This window comes from Artemia sp. Qi Xiang Cuo, chromosome 2 (genome assembly GCF_049724085.1).
Source record: "Artemia sp. Qi Xiang Cuo chromosome 2, ASM4972408v1, whole genome shotgun sequence".
In the NCBI taxonomy this organism is placed as follows: Eukaryota; Metazoa; Arthropoda; class Branchiopoda; order Anostraca; family Artemiidae; genus Artemia; species Artemia sp. Qi Xiang Cuo.
In genome coordinates this window covers 14,662,759-14,684,243 of record NC_142795.1, presented here as the reverse complement: position 1 = coordinate 14,684,243, position 21,485 = coordinate 14,662,759, and the positions used below count along the sequence as shown (strand labels likewise).

At 34.8% G+C, this 21,485-nt stretch overlaps 1 protein-coding gene across 1 annotated transcript in view; it reads left to right on the top strand.

Annotated features, from left to right (window-relative positions):
- Window positions 1-10,902, top strand: part of LOC148954930 (uncharacterized) — a 24,030-nt gene extending 13,128 nt beyond the window's left edge. Inside the window, exon 2 of the mRNA XM_089105688.1 lies at window positions 10,837-10,902. Within this exon, the coding sequence (XP_088961814.1) occupies window positions 10,837-10,902 (66 nt within the window). The remainder of the gene's footprint in view (window positions 1-10,836) is intronic.
- The last annotated feature ends 10,583 nt before the right edge of the window (window positions 10,903-21,485 follow it).

The window sequence follows — 21,485 nt, the reverse complement described above, 5'->3', positions numbered from 1 at the left end:
TTTTTTTGTGTGCGTAAGTTTTTGTGTGTGGGTAAGTTTTTTTTGTGTGTGTAAGTTTTTCTGTGTGTTTGTGTGTTTAATTTTTTGTTTTTTTTTTATTTTTTGTGTGTGTTTGTGTGTAAGTTTTTTGTGTGTAAGTTTTTATGTGTGCTTAATTTTTTGTGTGTGTGTATTTTTTTTTGTTTTTGTAATTTTTTTTTTTTGTGTGTAAGTTTTTATGTGTGTGTAAGTTTCTGTGTGTGTGTTAATTGCGTTTTTGTTAAAGTTTTTTGTGTGTGTGTTAGTTTGTGTTTGTTTTTTATTTTGTGTTTGTGTGTAAGTGTCTGTGTGTTTGTAAGTTTTTTTTTGTGTGTGTAAATTTTTGTGTATGTTTTTTTGTTTGCGTTTGTTTTTGTGTGTGTGTGTAATTTTGTGTGTGTGATTATTTTCCTGTGAGTTTTTATGTTGTTGTGGTTTTGTATTCTGCTTTTTGTGGGTGTAAAATTTTGTGTGTGTGTGTGTGTAAGTTTTTGTGTGTGTGTAAGTTTTTGTGTGTGTGTAAGTTTGTGTGTGCGTGTAAGTTTTTTGTGTGTGTAAGTATTTGTGTGTGTGCAAGTTTTTGTGTGTGTGTGTGAGTTCATATGTGTAAGTTTTTGTGTGTGTGTAAATTTTTGTGTGTGTGTAAGTTTTTTTGTGTGTGTGTGTAAGTTTTTTTGTGTGTATAATTGTTTTTGTTTTTTATATTTTGTGTGTGCGTTTATTCTTTTGTGTGTGTGTTGTGTGTGTGTATGGTTTTGTTTATGTGTAAGTTTGTGTGTGTGTGTAAGTTTGTTTGTTTTTTTAATTTCTTGTGTGTGTGTAAGTTTTTTTGTGTGTGTGTAATTTTTTTTTTATTTGTTTGTGTGTGTATTAGTTTGTTTGTGGTTTTAAGTTTTTGTGTGTGTGTAATATATTTTTTTTTTTCTTTTTTTAGTTTTCTTGCAAGTGGGTTGTGTGTGTGTGTAAGTTTGTTTGTGTGTGTGTAAGTTTTTGTTTGTGTGTATTTTTTTTTTTTTTTTATTTTTTTTGTTTTTTTTTTTTTTTGTGTGTGTGTTTTTGTTTTTGTGTGTGTGTGTGTTTAATTTTTTTGTGTGTGTGTAAGTTTTTTTTTGTGTGTGTGTGTAATTTTTTGTGTGTGTTTAAGTTTTGTTTGTTTTTGTTAGTTTTTGTGTGTGTTTAAGTTTGTGTGTGTGTTTGTGTGTAAATTTTTGTGTGTGTGTGTAATTTTTTTTTTGTTTGTGTGTGAGTGTAAGTTTTTGTGTTTGTTTAAGTTTTTGTGTGTTTGTAAGTTTTTTTTTGTGTGTGTGTTAGTTTTTGTGTGTGTCTAAATTTTTGTGTGTGTTTTATGTTTTTTGCGTGTTTAATTTTGTGTGTGTGTGTAAGATTTATGTTTTTTTTTTTTTTTTTGTGTGTGTTTTTTTTTTTTTGTGTTTTTGTAAATTTTTGTGTGTGTGTAAGTTTTTTTGTGTGTGTGTAATTTTTGTGTGTGTAAGTTTTTTATGTGTGTGCTAGTTTTTGTGTGTGTGTAAGTTTTTGTGTGTGTTTAAGTTTTTGTGTGTGTCTGTGTAAGTGTGTGCGTTTGTGTGTGTGTAAGTCTTTGTGTGTGTGCCCATTTTGAAGTTGGAAAATATTAAATATGAATTTTTTTGTGTTTTAAGTGTTTCGTGACATTCTGATGTAAAAAAAGTATTTCTTGGTGTTGAGGTATCCAAAAAGCTGTAAAGTAAAGTTGTGGGTGAAAAGGATGGATGCTTCAACTTGTAAAATGGGTTTAGGAGGGGCATTAAGAAAGGAACTTGCTCTGAAATGCCTTTGAAAAGTATTGCTTGGTGTTGAGATATCCGAAAAGCTGTAAAGTAAAGTTGTGGGTGAAAAGGATGGATGCTTCAACTTGTAAAATTGGTTTAGGAGGGACATTATGAAAAGAACTTGCTCTGAAATGCCTTTTGCAAAGTATTGCTTGGTGTTGAGATATCCAAAAAGCTGTAAAGTAAAGTTGTGGGTGAAAAGGATGGGTACTTCAACTTGTAAAATGGGCTTAGGAAGAACTTTACGTAAAGAACTTGTTCTGAAATGCCTTTTGAAAAGTATTGCTTGATGTTGAGGTATTCGAAAAGCTGTGAAGTAAAGTTGTGGGTGAAAAGGATGGATGCTTCAACTTGTAAAATGGGCTTAGGAGGGACATTATGAAAAGAACTTGCTCTGAAATGCCTTTGAAAACATTACATAAAGTTAGGCTGTACGTAGGCTTAAAACACTTGTGTTTTAAGTGTGTTTCATGACATTCTAAGATGTAAAAAAAAGTTAAAAAAAGAAAAAAAATTGGTCACTACAAACATTATTTTTCTAATAGTAAAAGTTGCGACACACATATCTATAGCATTCCCATTTTTAAGTTGGAAAATATTAAATATTAATTTTTTGTGTTTTATATTTTTCAATACATTCTATGAGATTTAAAAAAAAGTTAAAAAAAAAAAATAAAAAAAAAACTGAAAAAAAAACTAAAAAAAGAAAAAAAAAACTAAAAAAAACTCAAAAAAGGAAAAAAAAACTAAAAAAAGTTTGGGGGAGGGGTTGGTGGGAGGGAGGAGGTGGAGGGTCTGGAGGGAGGGTGTAGGGATAGGGTTGAGGGATAGGGGTAAGACTTGGGGCCCAAAAGCTGTAAAGTAAAGTTGTGGGTGAAAAGGATGGGTACTTCAACTCGTAAAATGGGTTTAGGAAGGACATTACATAAAGAACTTGTTCTGAAAAATATATTCTAGGGGGAGGTAAAAGTTGGGGGATGGGGCCCTTTTGTGTCTCAAATCATCTTCTAAAATGCCTCAAACTGTTTCGCCCAAATAATTCCCTAAAATGCCTAAAACTGTTTCACCGAAATAATTCTCTAAAATGTCTAAAATGGTTTCGCCCAAATAATCTCTAAACGTAATTTCAGCGTGTTTCTTTTGTTTTTGGCATCCCTGCGCTGTCACATTTGAAATTACTAGGAAACCCTTTCCCGCGTTAATCTCTTCATCTCTAAGATCAAAATATCTCTTCCCCACCTTCCCCTTAGAAACAACAAATTAATTCCCCTTTCTTGAATCAATAATTCCCCTTAGAAACAACAAATTAATTCCCCTTTCGTGAATCAATAATTCCCCTTAGAAACACTAAATTAATTCCCCTTTCTTGAATCAATAATTCCCCTTAGAAACAATAAATTAATTCCTCTTTCCAGACAAAACAATCAACCTTGACATCACCTGTCACCCATTAATAAACTTCCCCGGAAACAATTCTCCTGGATGAACTCCAAAGACAATAATAAACTTCGCCCCGGATACAATCGACCTTGGAACATCCATCAAAGTGAGAAAAATCCTGTTTTTCCATTCTCAGTGACGAAAACCATAAAACATCCATAAATTGATGTTGACATCCATGAAAAACATCAAATAAATTGACCGACACTTATAACCATCCAAGAAACATCCATAAAAGTGAGAAAAATCCTGTTTTTCACGTGAGAAAAATTCTGTTTTTTCATTCTCAGTGAGAAAAACCATAAATTATGTACTGTCAACTTTAAACTAAATTGTAGATGGCAGCACGGTGTTCGTACAGGAGTCGGATTCCCCTTTCTACTTTTGTCACTGAATCAGAAATTATCTTTTCCACAGAAATCACCAAAATTTCAGAGCTGGAAATTTTGCTGATTCCGTTTGTCACTGAAACAGAAATTATCTTGTCTTATTATTGAGTCGCTTATTGGGGCAAATCAGGCTGTTTGGGCTGTTTTCAGCCAAATAAAGACTTTGCTTGTTTTTGACCTGCTTAATGGAAATTCGTAGCCTAGACCCTGATTGTTTCTGAATTTAGTCAGAAAATGCGTCTTTTTGTACCAAGTCAGAACTTGTCCATATAAAACCAAGTCAGTTTCTGGCTTGGACTCGTCTAATTTCTGCATCGAAATTGGTATCATCCTCAAAGACGTAATTTCCAAACTTTTCAACTATGCTGAACAAAATGACTACCTCAAAATTTTGATTAGATGTGCTTTGAGAATTGATGGGTATGGGGGGGGGGGGTTGTTGCCCTCCAATCAATTTTGACTTTTAAAAAGGGTCCTTTGAATTTCCAATCGAATGAGCCTTTTTTGAAGTTTCGAAGACAACAAATGACCATTTCAAAATTTCTATAAGACACTATTTGGGAAAATAAGAGCTCTGGGGGGGGGGGCAGCCCTCCGATCACTTTGAATATTAAAAAGAGTACTAAAACTTCTGATTACCAATCCCGTGAGCCCCTTTGAAGTTATACGACCACCCATTCTATAAAAACCTTATATGCCCCCAGGGCATATTTTACAACCCCTCTCTGAGGGTGGCGTGAAGGGAGGGGGGGGGGGTTGTCATTCTCAAAGACATAATTTATGGGCCTTTTAAGTACGGTGAAAAAATGGCTATCTCTAAAGTTTGATTGGATGTGTTTGGGGAAATGTTGAGCGTGTGATGGTGGGTCAGCTCCCCTCTAGTCACTTTTGACTATTAAAAGGGGCACTAGTCCCTTCAATTTCCAATCAAATCACCCTTTTTCGAAGTTTCTACGACAAAAAAGTGACATCTCAAAATTTCTTAAAGTTTCATTTCTGGAAAATCCGAGGTGTGGGGGGGATATCTACCCTCCGATCACGCTAAATCTTGAAAATGGCGCAATAACTTCTGATTACCAATCCAATGAGCCCTCCAAACTTTATACGATCACCCTTTTTATATAACCCTTATATTTCTCCAGGGCATGAGTTACAACCCTTGCCTTGAGGGCTCTGGGGGTGGGGGTCACCATCCTCAAAGACATTATTTCCAGACCTTTCAATTGCGTTGAACAAAATTGTGCGCTGCCTATGATTCGACAAGTCTACCTTTTCTACTAAAATACAACTTTAGGGAAAGGGCGATTTCATAACTTGTGGATCTTTCTCCTGGCCCTGATGCTTTCCCCTCGTGTTCACCATGAATGCATTATTTCAGACCTTTCGATCATTCTAAGTGAAATATGATTGGATAACATTTCTCAAGATTTTGATTGGATGACATTTAGGATTTTGGGGGTGCCTAACAGTATAAAAACAGCTTTGGAGAGGGTTCGCTGCTCTCTAGTCATTTCAGATCCTTAGAAAGACACTAAGCCTCATACTTTCAATGGAATAAGACAACACTCAACACTCTGCGACAATCTGTTCAATGTAAAAGACACATGTGGCCTTTACTTACTGAACCTGACTACATTGTCTCTGATAAACTAGACCCAGTCAGAGAAAAGTCCCAATTCTTGCCACATTGTTCTACAAAACAACAGTTTCTGCCCGTATACGACCATTATGTTGCTAAGCAAAAATTCTGAGACAGACAATCAGCATAAAACTGTCGAAAGGCAAATAAACGGCCTACAAGTCTCACTCGTTATTTTGTCGTCCAGTGGGGCATTCATCCCTAACCATTTTACTTTTAAAATCAACTCGTTTCTCAAACTAAAATAAAGAGCAACTTAAGACTCAAAACAAATTATTAATTATCCTGTTTTACTGGTACATGATACCCCCCCCCCCTACACACACGCTCTTGACGGTAAAATTTCAACAGTGCTTTACCGAAATAATTTTTAAGTGCAAATAGAATACAATGTGCATTGTTTACTGATTGCCTTTTCAAATATCTGACCTACGAATTGTATCTTTTTTTAAGCAAATACGTATAAATCAGCCGCTCCATCCTTGTGTCAATGCGAAAAAAAATTCTTCAATCTTGGTACTACAGCATTTCAGCTTTCCTGGGCTAAATACAGATGTCTATGCAAAAATCTGATTTTGCATCAAGGATGGACCTCCTTTAATCTAAAAATGGCAAGCTAAACGACGAGGTCAACATCATGACCAACAGCCCTAATATCATTACTTCAAGAAAGTTCAACCAGGACTGGTACTCCAAACGAAATGGACAGAGAACAATTCATTCAGATGGAATTAAAATACTTACAGACAAGATTTTAAAGCTAATCCTCGCCTTCTTGGCAGCCAGCCTGGAAGGTCTATTCGTAATAGGTTGAGTGGAGTTATTTACTGGTTTTTTAATATAATTAGTCAAATCATTTTTAATTAAATTTGTGCATAGGGCATTAAGCGAATATTCCCCCAAATCTCTATTTAAAGAAATATTACTATTTATTTTGATTTTAATTTCAATTGCCTTTCGAACAACCTGTTTTATGCCTAAATCATTGCTAATAAGGCAAGTTTCTTCAAAAAGCACTTTATGACTAGGGTTATCATATATGTGACTGCTTAAAGCAGAATCAAAGGTAATATTTGTACTATTAGAATTTAAAGCTTTAGTTATGTCATCTTTGTGTTGTTGCAGGCGTTTTTCTATATTTTGATGGGTTCTACCAACACAAAAATGGCCACAGTCACATGGTATTTGATAAACCCCTCTCTGGCGAGTAACTGGGGTTATATCTTTAACAGAATTTAAGAAATTCATGATTTTAAAATTATTTGTAAATACGACATAAAAATTATGTTGTGTGCAAACATTTTTTAAACTTGTAGTGACTTTTGGAATATATGGAAGGTAAATTATATTTGAGGGCTTGACGGGAACTTCACATTGCAAAAGACCCTTAATTTTACGGGAGTGTCTTGCCAATCTTCGGCTAATTGTATTGTTAATAAAGACAATAGGATAACCGTTTCCAAAAAGTAGGTCTCTAATAAAATTTAGTTCATCTGTGATGTAAGACTCAGAGCTAAGGTTTAGGGCATGGTCAACAAGAGATGTAACAACACCTCTTTTAACTTGTGGGGGGTGATTGGATTTAAAATGTAGATATCTGTTATTTTGCGTGGGTTTTCTGTTAATTGTAAAATCCAGTTTATCAACGTCACGAATAATTAAAACATCCAGAAACGGTAATTTATTTGCATTTTCAATTTCTAAGGTAAATTGTAAATTTCGGTCATATGTATTAAGGTGATCTAGAAAGTAGGGAAAGGAGTACCAGCCCCACGCGACACCACTGCTGCCATCTACAATTGAGTCTAACGCTGTACATACATAATTTATGGTTTTTATCCCTGAGAATGAAAAAAGAGGATTTTTCTCACTTGAAAAAACAGGATTTTTCTCACTTTGATGGATGTTTCTTGGATGTCAACAACATATTGAAGGATGTTTCATGGTTGTCAACAGCAATTTATGTTTGTTTTTATGGATTTTGTCAATTGATTACATAATATCTCCGACGAGTACAGCAATTTATGGATGTTTTTATGGTTTTTGTCCCTGAGAATGTAAAAACAGGATTTTTATCACTTGAAAAAACAGGATTTTTCTCACTTTGATGGATGTTTCTTGGATGTCAACAATAATTGAAGGATGTTTCATGGTTGTCAAAAGCAATTTATGCATGTTTTTATGGTTTTTGTCAATTGATTACATAATATCTCCAACGACTACAGCAATTTATGGATGTTTTTATGGTTTTTTCCCTTAGAATGAAAAAACAGGATTTTTCTCACTTTGATGTATTTTCCTGGTCGATTTCATGCAAACAGAGAAAGACAGGCACTTTAGATATACATTTTTCTCACTTGAAAAAACAGGATTTTTCTCACTTTGATGGACGTTTCTTGGATGTCAACAACAATTGAAGGATGTTTCATGGTTGTCAACAGCAATTTATACATGTTTTTATGGTTTTTGTCAATTGATTACATAATATCTCCGACGAGTACAGCAATTTATGGATGTTTTTATGGTTTTTGTCCCTGAGAATGAAAAAAATGGATTTATCTCACTTGAAAAAATAGGATTTTTCTCACTTTGATGGATGTTTCTTGGATGTCAACAACAATTGAAGGATGTTTCATGGTTGTCAACAGCAATTTATGCATGTGTTTATGGTTTTTTTCAATTGATTACATAATATCTCCGACGAGTACAGCAATTTATGGATGTTTTTATGGTTTTTGTCCCTGAGAATGAAAAAACTGGATTTTTCTCACTTTGATGTATTTTCAAGGTCAATTTATTTGCTGTTTTCAAGTGTATAGTCTCCGGGGCGAAGTTTGCACATGCGCATTAACGTTGGGGGATATGTTTTGATCTATAACTCATGACGGGGCACCATATATGAGCATAGACTCCCTAGGTTAGAGAATTTCTGAGAAATTGATTGCGTAATCGGTGGGGAGAATGTTTTGATCAAGGAATGGGAAACAGGAAGAACTCTTGACGGGACTCCATATATGGGCATAGAATCCCTCGAGAGGAGAGGATTTCCGAGAAATTGATTGCGTAATCGAAGAGAGAGAATTTCCGAGAAATTGATTACATAATCGGTAGAACCCTATCAGGAGGTCGTGATGGGAGTCCATATATGGGCATAGAATGACGTAATTGACTAGGACAAATGGATTTCCGAGAAATTGATTGCGTAATCGAAGCGGGTCAATGACCTCTTTTTTCAGGGTCGATTTATTTGTTGTTTTCAAGTGTTTTGACTCCGGAGTGAAGTTTGCACATGCGCATTAACGGTGGAGGAAATGTATTGAACTAATGACTCGTGAAGGGGCACCATATATGGGCATAGACTCCCCAGGGAGAACACATGTGCTGCCATCTGCAATTGAGTCTAACTTCGGAACGAACACCATTAATGGGCATAGACTCCCTAGGAGAAATGGATTTCCGAGAAATTGATTGCGTAACCTAACCAAACCTCAGGAGATCCCACGATTACACCCATATATGGGCGTAGACTCCCTAGGGGAAATGGATTTCCGAGAAATTGATCCAACGATTACACCCATATATGGGCTTAGACTCCCTAGGGGAGATGGATGACCCAATTGATACCACGATTACACCCATATATGGGCATAGACTCCCTAGGGGAAATGGATGACCCAATTGATCCCACGATTACACCCATATATGGGCATAGACTCCTTATGGGAAATGGATGACCCAATTGATCCCACGATTACACCCATATAAGGGCATAGACTCCCTAGGGGAAATGGATTTCCGAGAAATTGATTTGTTGGTATTCGTCCAGGAGAATTGTCTCCGGGCGAAGTTTATTAATGTCTGATGGATGATGTCAAGGTTGATTGATTTGTTGTTGTTCGTCCAGGAGAATTGTCTCCGGGCGAAGTTTATTAATGTCTGATGGATGATGTCAAGGTCGATTGAATTGTTGGTGTTCGTCCAGGAGAATTGTCTCCAGATGAAGTTTATTAATGTCTGATGGATGATGTCAAGGTCGATTGATTTGTTGGTTTTCGTCCAGGAGAATTGTCTGCGGCCGAATTTTATTAATATCTGATGGCGGGGAGAATGTTTTGATCTATGAGATGAAATTGATTGCATAACCTAACCTAACCTCATCAGCTCGTGACGGTACTCCATATATGACCATAGAATCCCTCGAGCGGATAGGACTTCCGAGAAATTGATTGCGTAATCGAGGGAAGAGATTGTCTAAGATATTGATTGCATACTCGGTAGAACACTACAAGGAGGTCTTGAAGAGAGTCATTATATGGGCTTAGAATTACGTAATCGACTAGGACAATTGGATGTCTGAGAAATTAATTACATAATCGGTAGAATTCTATCAGGAGGTCATGACGGGAGTCCATATATGGGCATAGAATGACGTACTCGACTAGGACAAATGGATTTCTGAGAAATTGATTACTTGATCGGTAGAGCCCTATCAGGAGGTCATGACGGGAGTCCAAATATGGGCATAGAATGACGTAATCGACTAGGACAGTTGGAACATTTCAGTAGTGGTTTGTCGTGATTTACCATTTCACTGTTACATTCTCTTGATTTTTCAAAGTCATTTTCGATTTCTTTCGTTGAAATGCAAGAGTTGGAATATTTCAATAGTGTTTTGTCGTGGTTTACCTTCTCACAGTTACATTCTCTTGATTTTTCAAAGTTCATTTTGAATTTTTTTCGTTGAAATGCAAGAGTTTGAATATTTCAGTAGTATTATGTCGTGGTTTACTTTGTCACAGTTACATTCTCTTAATTTTTCAAAGTTCATTTTGGATTTCTTTCATTGAAATGCAAGAGTTGGAATATTTCAGTAGTGGTTTGTTGTGGTTTACCTTGTCACAGTTACATTCTCTCGATTTTTCAAAGTTCATTTTGAATTTCTTTCATTGAAATGCAAGAGTTTGATTATTTCAGTAGTGGTTTGTCGTGGTTTACCATCTCAAAGTTACATTCTCTTGATTTTTCAAAGTTCATTTTTGATTTCTTTCGTTGAAATGCAAGAGTTGGAATATTTCAGCAGTGTTTTGTCATGCTTTATCTTTACACAGTTACATTCTTTTGATTTTTTAAACTTCGGTTTAAATTTTTTTCGTTGAAATGCAAGATTTGGAATTTTTCAGTAATATTTTGTCCTGGTTTAGACTGTCACAGTTACATTCTCTTAATTTTTCAAAGTTCATTTTGGATTTCTTTCTTTGAAATGCAAGAGTTGGAATATTTCAGTAGTGTTTTGTTGTGGTTTACCATGTCACAGTTACATTCTCTTGATTATTCAAAGTTTATGTTAAATTTCTTTCGTTGAAATGCAAGAGTTGGAATATTTCAGTAGTGTTATGTCGTGGTTTACTTTGTCACAGTTACATTCTCATTTCTTTTCAAAGTTCATTTTGGATTTCTGTCATTGAAATTCGAGAGTTGGATTATTTCCGTAGTGTTTTGTCGTAATTTACCTTATCATAGCTATATTTTCTTTATTTTTCAGTTTTCATTTCGTATTAATATCGTTGAAAAGCACGAGTTAGATTATTTCAGAAGGGCTTGGTCGTGATTGACCTTGTCACAGTTACATTTTCTTGATTTTTCAAAGTTCATTTTCGATTTCTTTCGTTGAAATGCAAGAGTTGGAAATATTTCAGTAGTGTTTTGATGTGGTTTACCTTGTCACAGCTACATTCTTTTGATTTTTCAAATTTTATTTGATAATATCTTGTTCAAATGCAAGAGTTGAAAATATTTCGATAGTGTTTTTTGGTGGTTTATTTTATCGCTGTTACATTCTCTGGATTTTCAAAGTTTATTTTGAATTTAATTCATTGAAGAGCAAGAGTTGGAATATTTCAGTTTTGTTTTTTCTTGGTTTAACTTGTAACAGCTACATCCTCTTTATTTTTCAAAGTTCATTTTGAATTTTTTTCATTGAAATGCAAGAGTTGGAATATTTCAGTAGTGTTTTGTTATGGTTTACCTAGTCACTGTTACGTTCTCTTGATTTTTCAAAGTTCATTTTGGATTTCTTTCATTGAAATGTAAGAGTTGGAATATTTCAGTAGTGTTTTGTCATGGTTTACCTTGTCACAGTTACATTCTATTGATTTTTTCAAAGTTCATCTTATATTTCTTTCGTTGAAATGCAAGAGTTTGAATATTTCACTAATGTTTTGTTTCTGGGTTGGTTTTTTACAAGTCCAAGAATTTGTCTTTGTTGGTTTTAATGTCTAAAGTGCATGTCTTTATCTGTTTCTATGTCTGAATCTATTTGTTTACACGTCTGGGTTGGTGTTTGGTTAGGTTAAGTTAGCTAAGTTAGGTTAGGTTAGCTTAGTTAGGTTAAGTTAGCTAGTAAACATTTCTCCATGTTTAAGTTAGGTTAGGTTAACTTATCATGAGCACTCATGATAAGCTAACTTAACCTAACTAAAACATGGTACAAAGTCGACATGGGGGGATTTTCCGGTGAGCATGGTTAGGTTAGGTTAGGCTAGATAAAGTTAGGTTAGGTTAAGTTAGGTTAGGTTAGCCTACGTACGCTCTCGTACGTAGGTTAACCTAACCTACCCTAACTTAACCTAACCTCACTTGATCTAGCCTAACCTAACCTAACCTGACCATACCCACCCGAAAATCCCCCCACGTCGACTTTGTACCATGTTTTAGTTAGGTTAAGTTAGCTTATCATGAGCGCTCATGATAAGTTAACCTAACCTAACCTAACTTAAACAGGGAGAAATGTTTACTAGCTAACCTAACCTAACCTAGCTTAGCTAACCTAACTTAGCTAACCTAACCTAACCAAACACCAACTCAGACATGTAAACAAATAGATTCAGACATAGAAACAGATAAAGACATGCACTTTAGACATTCAAACCAACAAACACAAATTCTTGTACTTGTAAAATACTGAAATATTCCAACTCTTGCATTTCAATGAAAGAAATTCAAAATAAACTTCAAAAAATCAAGAGAATGTAACTGTGACAAGGTAAAGCACAACAAAACACTACTGAAATATTCCAACTCTTGCATTTCAATGAAAGAAATCCAAAATCAAGAGAATGTAATTGTGACAAGGTAAAGTACAACAAAACACTAATGAAATATTCCAACTCTAGCATTTCAATGAAAGAAATCCGAAATGAACTTTGAAAAATTAAGAGAATGTACCAGTGACAAGGTAAACTACTACAAAACAATATTGGAATATTCCAACTTTTGTATTTTAACAAAAGAAATCCAAAAATGAACTTTGAAAAATCAAGAAAATGTAACTGTGTCAAGGTAAAGCACAACAAAACACATTTCAACGAAAGAAATCCACAATGAACTTTTAAAAATCGAGAGAATGTAACTTTGACAAGGTAAATCAAAAAAAAACACTACTGAAATATTCCAGACCTTGCATTTCAAGGGAGTAAATTCCAAAATGAACTTTGAAAAATCTAGAGAATGTAGATGTGACAAGGTAAATAACTACAAAATACTACTGAAAAATTCCAACTCTAGCGTTTAACGAAAGACAATCAAAATTAACTTTGAAAAATTAAGAGAATGTAACTGTGTCAAGGTAAATCACAACAGAACACATTTCAATTAAAAAAATCAACAATTAACTTTGAAAATCAAGAGAATGTAACTGTGACATGATAAACCATGACAAAACACTACTGAAATATTCCAACTCTTGCATTTCAATGAAAGAAATTCCAAAATGAACTTTAAAAAATCAAGAGAATGTAACTGTGACAAAGTAAACCACGACAAAATACTACTAAAATATTCCAACTCTTGAATTTCACGAAAGAAATTCAAAATGAACTTTGAAAAATCAAGAAAATGTAACAGTGTCAAGGTAAAGCATGACAAAACACATTTCAACGAAAGAAATTCAATAATGAACTTTGAAAAATCAAGAGAATGTAACTGTGACACAGTAAACCACGACAAAACACTACTGAAATATTCCAACTCTTGCATTTCATGAAAGAAATTCAAAATGAACTTTGAAAAATAGAGAGAATGTAACTGTGACAAATTAAACCACGACAAAACACTACTGAAATATTCCAACTCTTGCATTTCATGAAAGAAATTCAAAATGAACTTTGAAAAATCAAGAGAATATAACTGTGACAATGTAAACCACGATAAAACACTACTGAAATATTCCAACTCTTGCATTTCAATGAAAGAAATCCACAGTGAACTTTGAGAAATTAAGAGAATGTAACTGTGACAAGGTAAACCACGACAAAACACTACTGAAATATTCCAACTCTTGCATTTCAACGAAAGAAATTCAAAATGAACTTTGAAAAATTAAGATTATGTAACTGTGACAATGTAAACCACAACAAAACACTACTGAAATATTCCAACTCTTACATTTCAATGAAAGATATTCAAAATGAACTTTGAAAAATCAAGAGAATGTAACAGTGACAAAGTAAACCACGACATAACACTACTGAAATATTCCAACTCTTGCATTTCAACGAAAAAAATCCAAAATAAACTTGGAAAAATCAAGAGAATGTAACTGTGACAAGGTAAACCACGAAGCACTACTGAAATATTCCAACTCTTGAATTTCAACTAAAGAAATCAAAAATGAACTTTGAAAAATTAAGAGAATGTAACTGTGTCGTAAACCACGAAAAACCACTACTGAAATAATCCAACTCTTAAATTTCAACGAAACATATTTAAAATGAACCTTGAAAAATCGAGAGAATGTAACTGTGACAAAGTAATCCACAACGAAACACTACTGAAATATTCCAACTCTTGCATTTCAATGAAAGAAATCCAAAATGAACTTTGAAAAATTAAGAGAATGTAACTGTGACAAAGTAAACCACGACATAACACTACTGAAATATTCCAACTCTCGCATTTCAACGAAAGAAATTCAAAATCAACTTCGAAAAGTCAAGAGAATGTAACTGTGAGGAGGTAAATCACGACAAAACACTTTTGAAATATTCCGACTCTTGCATTTCAACGAAAGAAATCGAAATAGAACTTTGAAAAATCAAGAGAATGTAACAGTAAAATGGTAAACCACGACGAACCACTACTGAAATATTCCAACTGTCCTTGTCGATTACGTCATTCTATGCCCATATATGGACTCCCGTCATGACCTCCTGATAGAGTTCTACCGATTATGTAATCAATTTCTCAGAAATCCATTTGTCCTAGTCGATTACGTCATTCTATGCCCATATACGGACTCCTGTCACGGCCTCCTTATACGGTTCTACCGATTATGTAATCAATTTCTCCGAAATCAATTTGTTCTAGTCTATTACGTCATTCTATGCCCATATATGGACTCCCGTCACGACCTCCTGATAGGGTTCTACCGATTATGTAATAAATTTCTTAGAAATTCTCTCCCTTCGATTACACAATCAATTTCTCGGAAATCCTCTCCCCTCGAGGGATTCTATGGCCATATATGGAGTCCCGTCACGAGCTCATGAGTTTAGGTTAGGTTATGCAATCAATTTCATCTCATAGATCAAAACATTCTCCCCACAATCAGACATTAATAAACTTTGCCCAGAGACAATTCTCCTGGACGAACACCAACAAATCAATCGACCCTGACAACATCCATCAGACATTAAAAAACTTCATCTGGAGACAATTCTCCTGGACGAACACCAACAAATCAATCGACCTTGACATCATCCGTCAGACATTAATAAACTTCGCCCGGAGAGAATTCTCCTGGACGAACACCAACAAATCAAACAATCTTGACATCATCCATCAGACATTAGTAAACTTCACCCGGAGACAATTCTCCTGGACGAACACCAACAAATCAATTTCTCGGAAATCCATTTCCCCTAGGGAGTCTATGTCCATATATGGGTGTAATCGTGGGATCAATTGGGTCATCTATTTCCCCTAGGGAGTCTATGCCCATATATGGGTGTAATCGTGGGATCAATTGGGTCATCCATTTCCCCTAGGGAGTCTATGCCCATATATGGGTGTAATCATGGGACCTCCTGAGGTTTGGTTAGGTTACGCAATCAATTTCTCGGAAATCCATTTTCCCTAGGGAGTCTATGCCCATATATGGTGTTCGTTCCGGAGTTAGACTCAATTGTAGATTGCAGCACATGTGTTCTCCCTGGGGAGTCTATGCCCATATATGGTGCCCCTTCACGAGTCATTAGTTCAATACATTTCCTCCACCGTTAATGCGCATGTGCAAACTTCACTCCGGAGTCAATACACTTGAAAACAACAAATAAATCGACCTTGAAAAAGAGGTCATTGACCCGCTTCGATTACGCAATCAATTTCTCGGAAATCCATTTGTCCTAGTCGATTACGTCATTCTATGCCCATATATGGACTCCCATCACGACCTCCTGATAGGGTTCTACCGATTATGTAATCAATTTCTCGGAAATTCTCTCCCTTCGATTACGCAATCAATTTCTCGGAAATCCTCTCCGCTCGAGGGATTCTATGCCCATATATGGAGTCCCGTCACGAGTTCTTCCTGTTTCCCATTCCTTAATCAAAACCTTCTCCCCACTGATTACGCAATCAATTTTTCAGAAATTCTCTCCCCTAGGGAGTCTATGCTCATATATGGTGCCCCGTCATGAGTTATAGATCAATACATTTCCCCCACCGTTAATGCGCATGTGCAAACTTCGCCCCGGAGACAATACACTTGAAAACAACAAATAAATCGACCTTGAAAATACATCAAAGTTAGAAAAATCCTGTTTTTTCATTTTCAGGACAAAAACCATAAAAACATCCATAAATTACTGTAGTCGTTGAAGATATTATGTAATCTATTGAACAAAAACATATACACATGTTTAAATTGATGTTGAAATCCATGAAACATCCATCAATTATAGTTCACATCCAAGAAACGTCCATCAGAGCGAGAAAAATTCTTTTTTTTCAAGTGATAAAAATCCTGTTTTTTCATTCTGAGTGACAAAAACCATAAACAAAATCCATTAATTGCTGTACTCGTTGGAGATATTATGTAATCAATTGAAAAAAACCATAAAAACATGTATAAATTGCTGTTGACAACCATGAAACATCCTTCAATTGTTGTTGACATCCAAGAAACGTCCATCAAAGTGAGAAAAATTCTGTTTTTTCAAGTGAGAAAAATGTATATCTAAAGTGCCTGTCTTTCTCTGTTTTCATGAATGAGACCTTGAAAATACATCAAAGTGAGAAAAATCCTGTTTTTTCATTCTCAGGGACAAAAATCATAAAAACATCCATAAATTGCTGTAGTCGTAGGAGATATTATGTAATCAATTGACAAAAACCATAAAAACATGCATAAATTGCTGTTGATAACCATGAAACATACTTCAATTGTTGTTGACATCCAAGAAACATCCATCAAAGTGAGAAAAATCCTGTTTTTTCAAGTGAGAAAAATCCTGTTTTTTCATTCTCAGGGATAAAAACCATAAATTATGTATGTACAGCGTTAGACTCAATTGTAGATGGCAGCAGTGGTGTCGCGTGGGGCTGGTACCCCTTTCCCTACTCTAGAAAGCCCCTAAGGTGATCTGAACTTCCTTGAAGAAATGATATTAGGGCTGTTTTAAAAAAAAAATTTAAACAGTTTTAGTGATTGAATTTTAATGTAAGTTTCTTTTATAGCGTTTTTATTCTCTTCGTCTGTTTTGCTGAGGACGGCCCTTGGATATAGGGTCGAAATATTCATTTAAAGTTGCGTTCCACTGTCTTGTATAAAAATTTCCCTGTTATTCTACTTATTTGCTTATGATGGAAAGGCAGTGTGGTCTTTGTCGCTATTTGTGAAACGTAAAGTTGTGTGACAGATTCAAACTTTAGTGTAAAGAGCGAGGTATTGAGGAGGGGACAGCCCCTTTCATATATGGAATAATTTCTGTTCGTTTTAAGTTTTAATGTCGCTCCTTACTTTCAGTTAAAAAAATTGTTTTTTTTATTTAATTTCTGAAAGTTTTTGAATTAATGCAGCTTTGATTTCGGCTCACCGTACATGAATAATTAAAACGAAATTTTCATATTAATTTTACTTTTTTGGCTAAATGGCTTTCTCGAAATTTTGTTCTGACCTAACTTACGAAATAACTTACGTAACGAACTTCTATATTCGTATGCTTTATTACGTATATTAGGGAGTTTGCCCCCTAGTCGATACCTTGCTCTTTACACTAAATTTCGAATTTTGTTCTAATCACAAACCCCTGAAACACAAAGGCTGGTTAATTAGAATAGTTAGCTCTTTTGAAAGTACTAATAAAAACTTAGCGTAAACAGCGAGGTGTTGACTAGGAGGCGATCCCCCTCATATACGTAATAATTTCTGTTCCTTTTAAGTTTTAATGTTGCTCCTTACTTTCAGTTGAGAAAAACTATTTTCTTTTATTTAATTTCTGATCGTTTTCTTAAATAATGCTTGGAAGTCAGGTACCCCCTTCATAGAAATGTCCCTTCCCCCCAGGAAACATCCTCCATTGAAGGATCCTCCCTCATAACCCCTTACTACGAACCCCCCCCCCTGTCAGAAAAAAATTCCTCCTGAAACGTCTTAATACTTCCCATTAACCAATACTATATGTAAACAATGGGCAAAGTTCATAACTTCCAGCCCTTCCCCCGGGAACTGTGGGGAATTAAGTCATCCTCAACAAAACGGCTATCTCAAAATTTTGATTGGGTGACTTTGGGAAAAAAATTAGTGTTGGAGGGGGCCAAGTTGCCCTCTAATTTTTTTGGTCACTTAAAAAGGAGTAGAGCGCTAGGTTATACTTTGGGGCCTTTACGATCCTTCCTGTGCTATTTGGGGACTTTACGTTCCTTCCTGTGCTATTTGGGGCCTTTACGTTCCTTACCACCTTTCCAAGGCAGATTACCAGACTGGTTATTGCTATTGCTATCAATTGCACATGGAATTATGCAAGAACCATACAAGAAAACCCACGTCTGAGGCACTACAGTATCACATGCACATTGCAAAAAAAAGTTGGCAATGTATAATGTGGTCTAACATGTTTTGAGAGTATGGTCGAAATTATATAACTCAATCAGACTGGTTTTTTTTTGTTATTGATAAGAATTGTTTGACCTAGACATTTTTTTTAAGAGTGACAATTTCCAGACAACATTGGCAAGCGTCTTATTGGGATTAAGAAAATAATGGATGGAAATTTGAAATTCAATACACCTTGACAAAAGAATTTTTTTTTGGCAATTGGCATTTTTTTTCTGATAAAGAAAAAGGGTTTAGCATTTGTGAATACTTCGAAATGTACTCTATACTACACAAGTTATGTGTGGACAGTGTTGTCAATTTAAAATAGTTTAACGTTATACTATACGAAGAAGTTGATACTAAGAGGGGTGTAGAGGACAAGAAAAGAATTGTAATAACGGATAGCTTTACTTCTTCGATGTGTTCCATATAATACATAAGTGGTGGGGTGATGGCAGAAGGATCTCTTAGAGTACTTATAGTGCTGTACGATGGGCCGAGCTGCTAACGAAAACCCAGTCTGAATGAGTTGAAATAAAAAAATTTAACAAGAAATGGCTGAAAAGTGTTTTGGGGAGATGGGTTGATTGTGTACTGAATAATACACAAGTGGTGTTTGGACAGTGTTGTCAATTTAAAATAGTTTAACGTTAAACTATACGAAGAAGTTGATACTAAGAGGGGTGTAGATGACAAGAAAAGAATTGTAATAACGGACAGCTTTACTTCTTCGATGTGTTCCATATAATACACAAGTGGTGTGGTAATGGGAGTGGGGTGTCTTAGCGTACTTAGAGTGTGATAGTGGAGGGGGGAGTTGCGAGCGAAAAACCCATGTGGATGAGTTGAAATAAAATTTTGAACGAGAAATGTCTGAAAAGTATTTTTGGGGGGATGGGGCGATGACTGAGTGGATGTCTCAGACTAGTAATAGTGCTGTACTGTGGCACAAATTGCTTGCGAAAAACTCAAATGAATGACTTGAAATAAAATTTTTAACAAGAAATTTCTGAAAAGTATTTTTTGGGGGATGGGGCGATGACAGAGTGGATGTCTTAGACTAGTTATAGTGCATGACTCTGGCATGAATTGCTTTCGAAACCCAGGATGAATTAGTTGAAAATAAAGTTTTAACAAGAAATGTCTGAAAAGTATTTTTTGGGGGATGGAGCGATGACAGATTGGATATCTCAGACTAGTGATAGTGGTGTACTGTGGTACGAATTGCTTGTGAAAAACCCAAATGAATGACTTGAAATAAAATTTTTAACAAGAAATGTCTGAAAAGTATTTTTTTGGGGATGGGGCGATGACAGAGTGGATGTCTTAGACTAGTTATAGTGCTGTACTCAGGCATGAATTCCTTTCGAAAACCAGGATGAATTAGTTGAAAATAAAGTTTTAACAAGAAATGTCTGAAAATTATTTTTTGGTGGGATGGGGCGATGACAGAGTGGATGTCTCAGACTAGTTATAGTGCTATACTCTGGCATGAATTGCTTTCGAAAACCCGGATGAATTAGTTGAAAATAAAGTTTTAACAAGAAATGTCTGAAAAGTATTTTTTGGGGGATGGGGCGATGACAGAGTTGATGTCTTAGACTAGTTATTGTGCTGTACTCTGGCATAAATTGCTTTCGGAAACCCGGATGAATTAGTTGAGAATAAAGTTTTAACAAGAAATGTCTGAAAAGTATTTTCTGGGGGGATGGGGCGATGATAGAGTAGATGTCTTAGACTAGTTATAGTGCTGTACTCTGGCATGAATTTCTTTCGAAAACCCGGATGAAGTAGTTGAAAATAAAGTTTTAACAAGAAATGTCTGAAAAGTATTTTTTTCTTTACTTGATCGTCATTCAAAAAGCGAGGATTTTTGTTAAATAAGTAATTCTTCTACCTTTTAAGATATGTTTACGGGGATTGAGAGATTCTGTTGTTTCATTCTGTGTGATTTTATCTTTACCTGATGATCATTCAAAAAGCAAGAATTTTTGTTAAATAAATAATTATTGGATATATGGTAATAGCTTTACTTGTTTTATGTTAGAATTTTTTATTTTTCTTTTGTTATTTTTATTTTATGGATTGTAATCCAAAAAGCGAGGTTATGTTTTAAATAAATAATAATAGAAAATTTTTAAATTTAATTACGGGGTTAGATTGACTATGCGGTTTTTATTCTTATTGATTTTTCTTTACTTGATGGTCAGTCAAAAAGGGAAAATTTTTTTTAAATAAATAATTCTTATACATTTTAAAATAGTTTTACGGGGTCTGAGAGACTCTGTTGTTTTTTTCTTTCTGATTTTTTCTTTACTTGTTGGTCATTCAAAAAGCGAGGATTTTTCTTAAAGCAATAATTCTTGTATTATTTAAAATAGCTTTACGGGATTTGAGAGACTCTGTTTTTTTATTTTCTGTGATTTATTTTTTTACTTGGTTTTCACTTGAACAGCAATGTTATCTCTCAAAGAATTAATTATTTTTATATTCGAATTATATTTACGGGGTTTGACTGACGTAGTAGTTTTATTCTTTCTTATTTTTTCTTTCTTGATTGTCATTCAAATAGGTTGGATTTCTGTTAAATGAAAACGACAGAAAACTTACAAAATATACTTACTTGACCCTAGCGAATCTGTTTTTGTTTTCTGTTTGATTTATTTTTTTACTTGGTGGTCATTCAAAAAGCAAGGATTTCTGTTAAATAAATAATTATTGTATCTTTTGAATTAGCTTTACGGGTTTTGAGAGACTCTGTTGTTTTATTCTGTGTGATTTTTTCTTTACTTGGTGGTCATTCAAAAAGCGAGGATTTTTGTTAAATAAATAATTCTTATACCTTTTAAAATAGCTTTATGGGGTTTGAGAGACTCGGTATTTTTACATGAAAACAACTTCAACCGTGGCCCACAATCAGCTATTAAATTATAAAAAAGTTTCTTCAACTGAAAGTAAGGAGCAACATCAAAACTTAAACGGGTGGGCTGTTTGTGTTTCTTTGGACTATGTGTGTCTCTTTGGGCTGTCTTTAAATTGAAGTTATCAAGTATTTTGGGCAATAGGTTGCATAGGTTGCATCAAGACTGGGCTGAGTA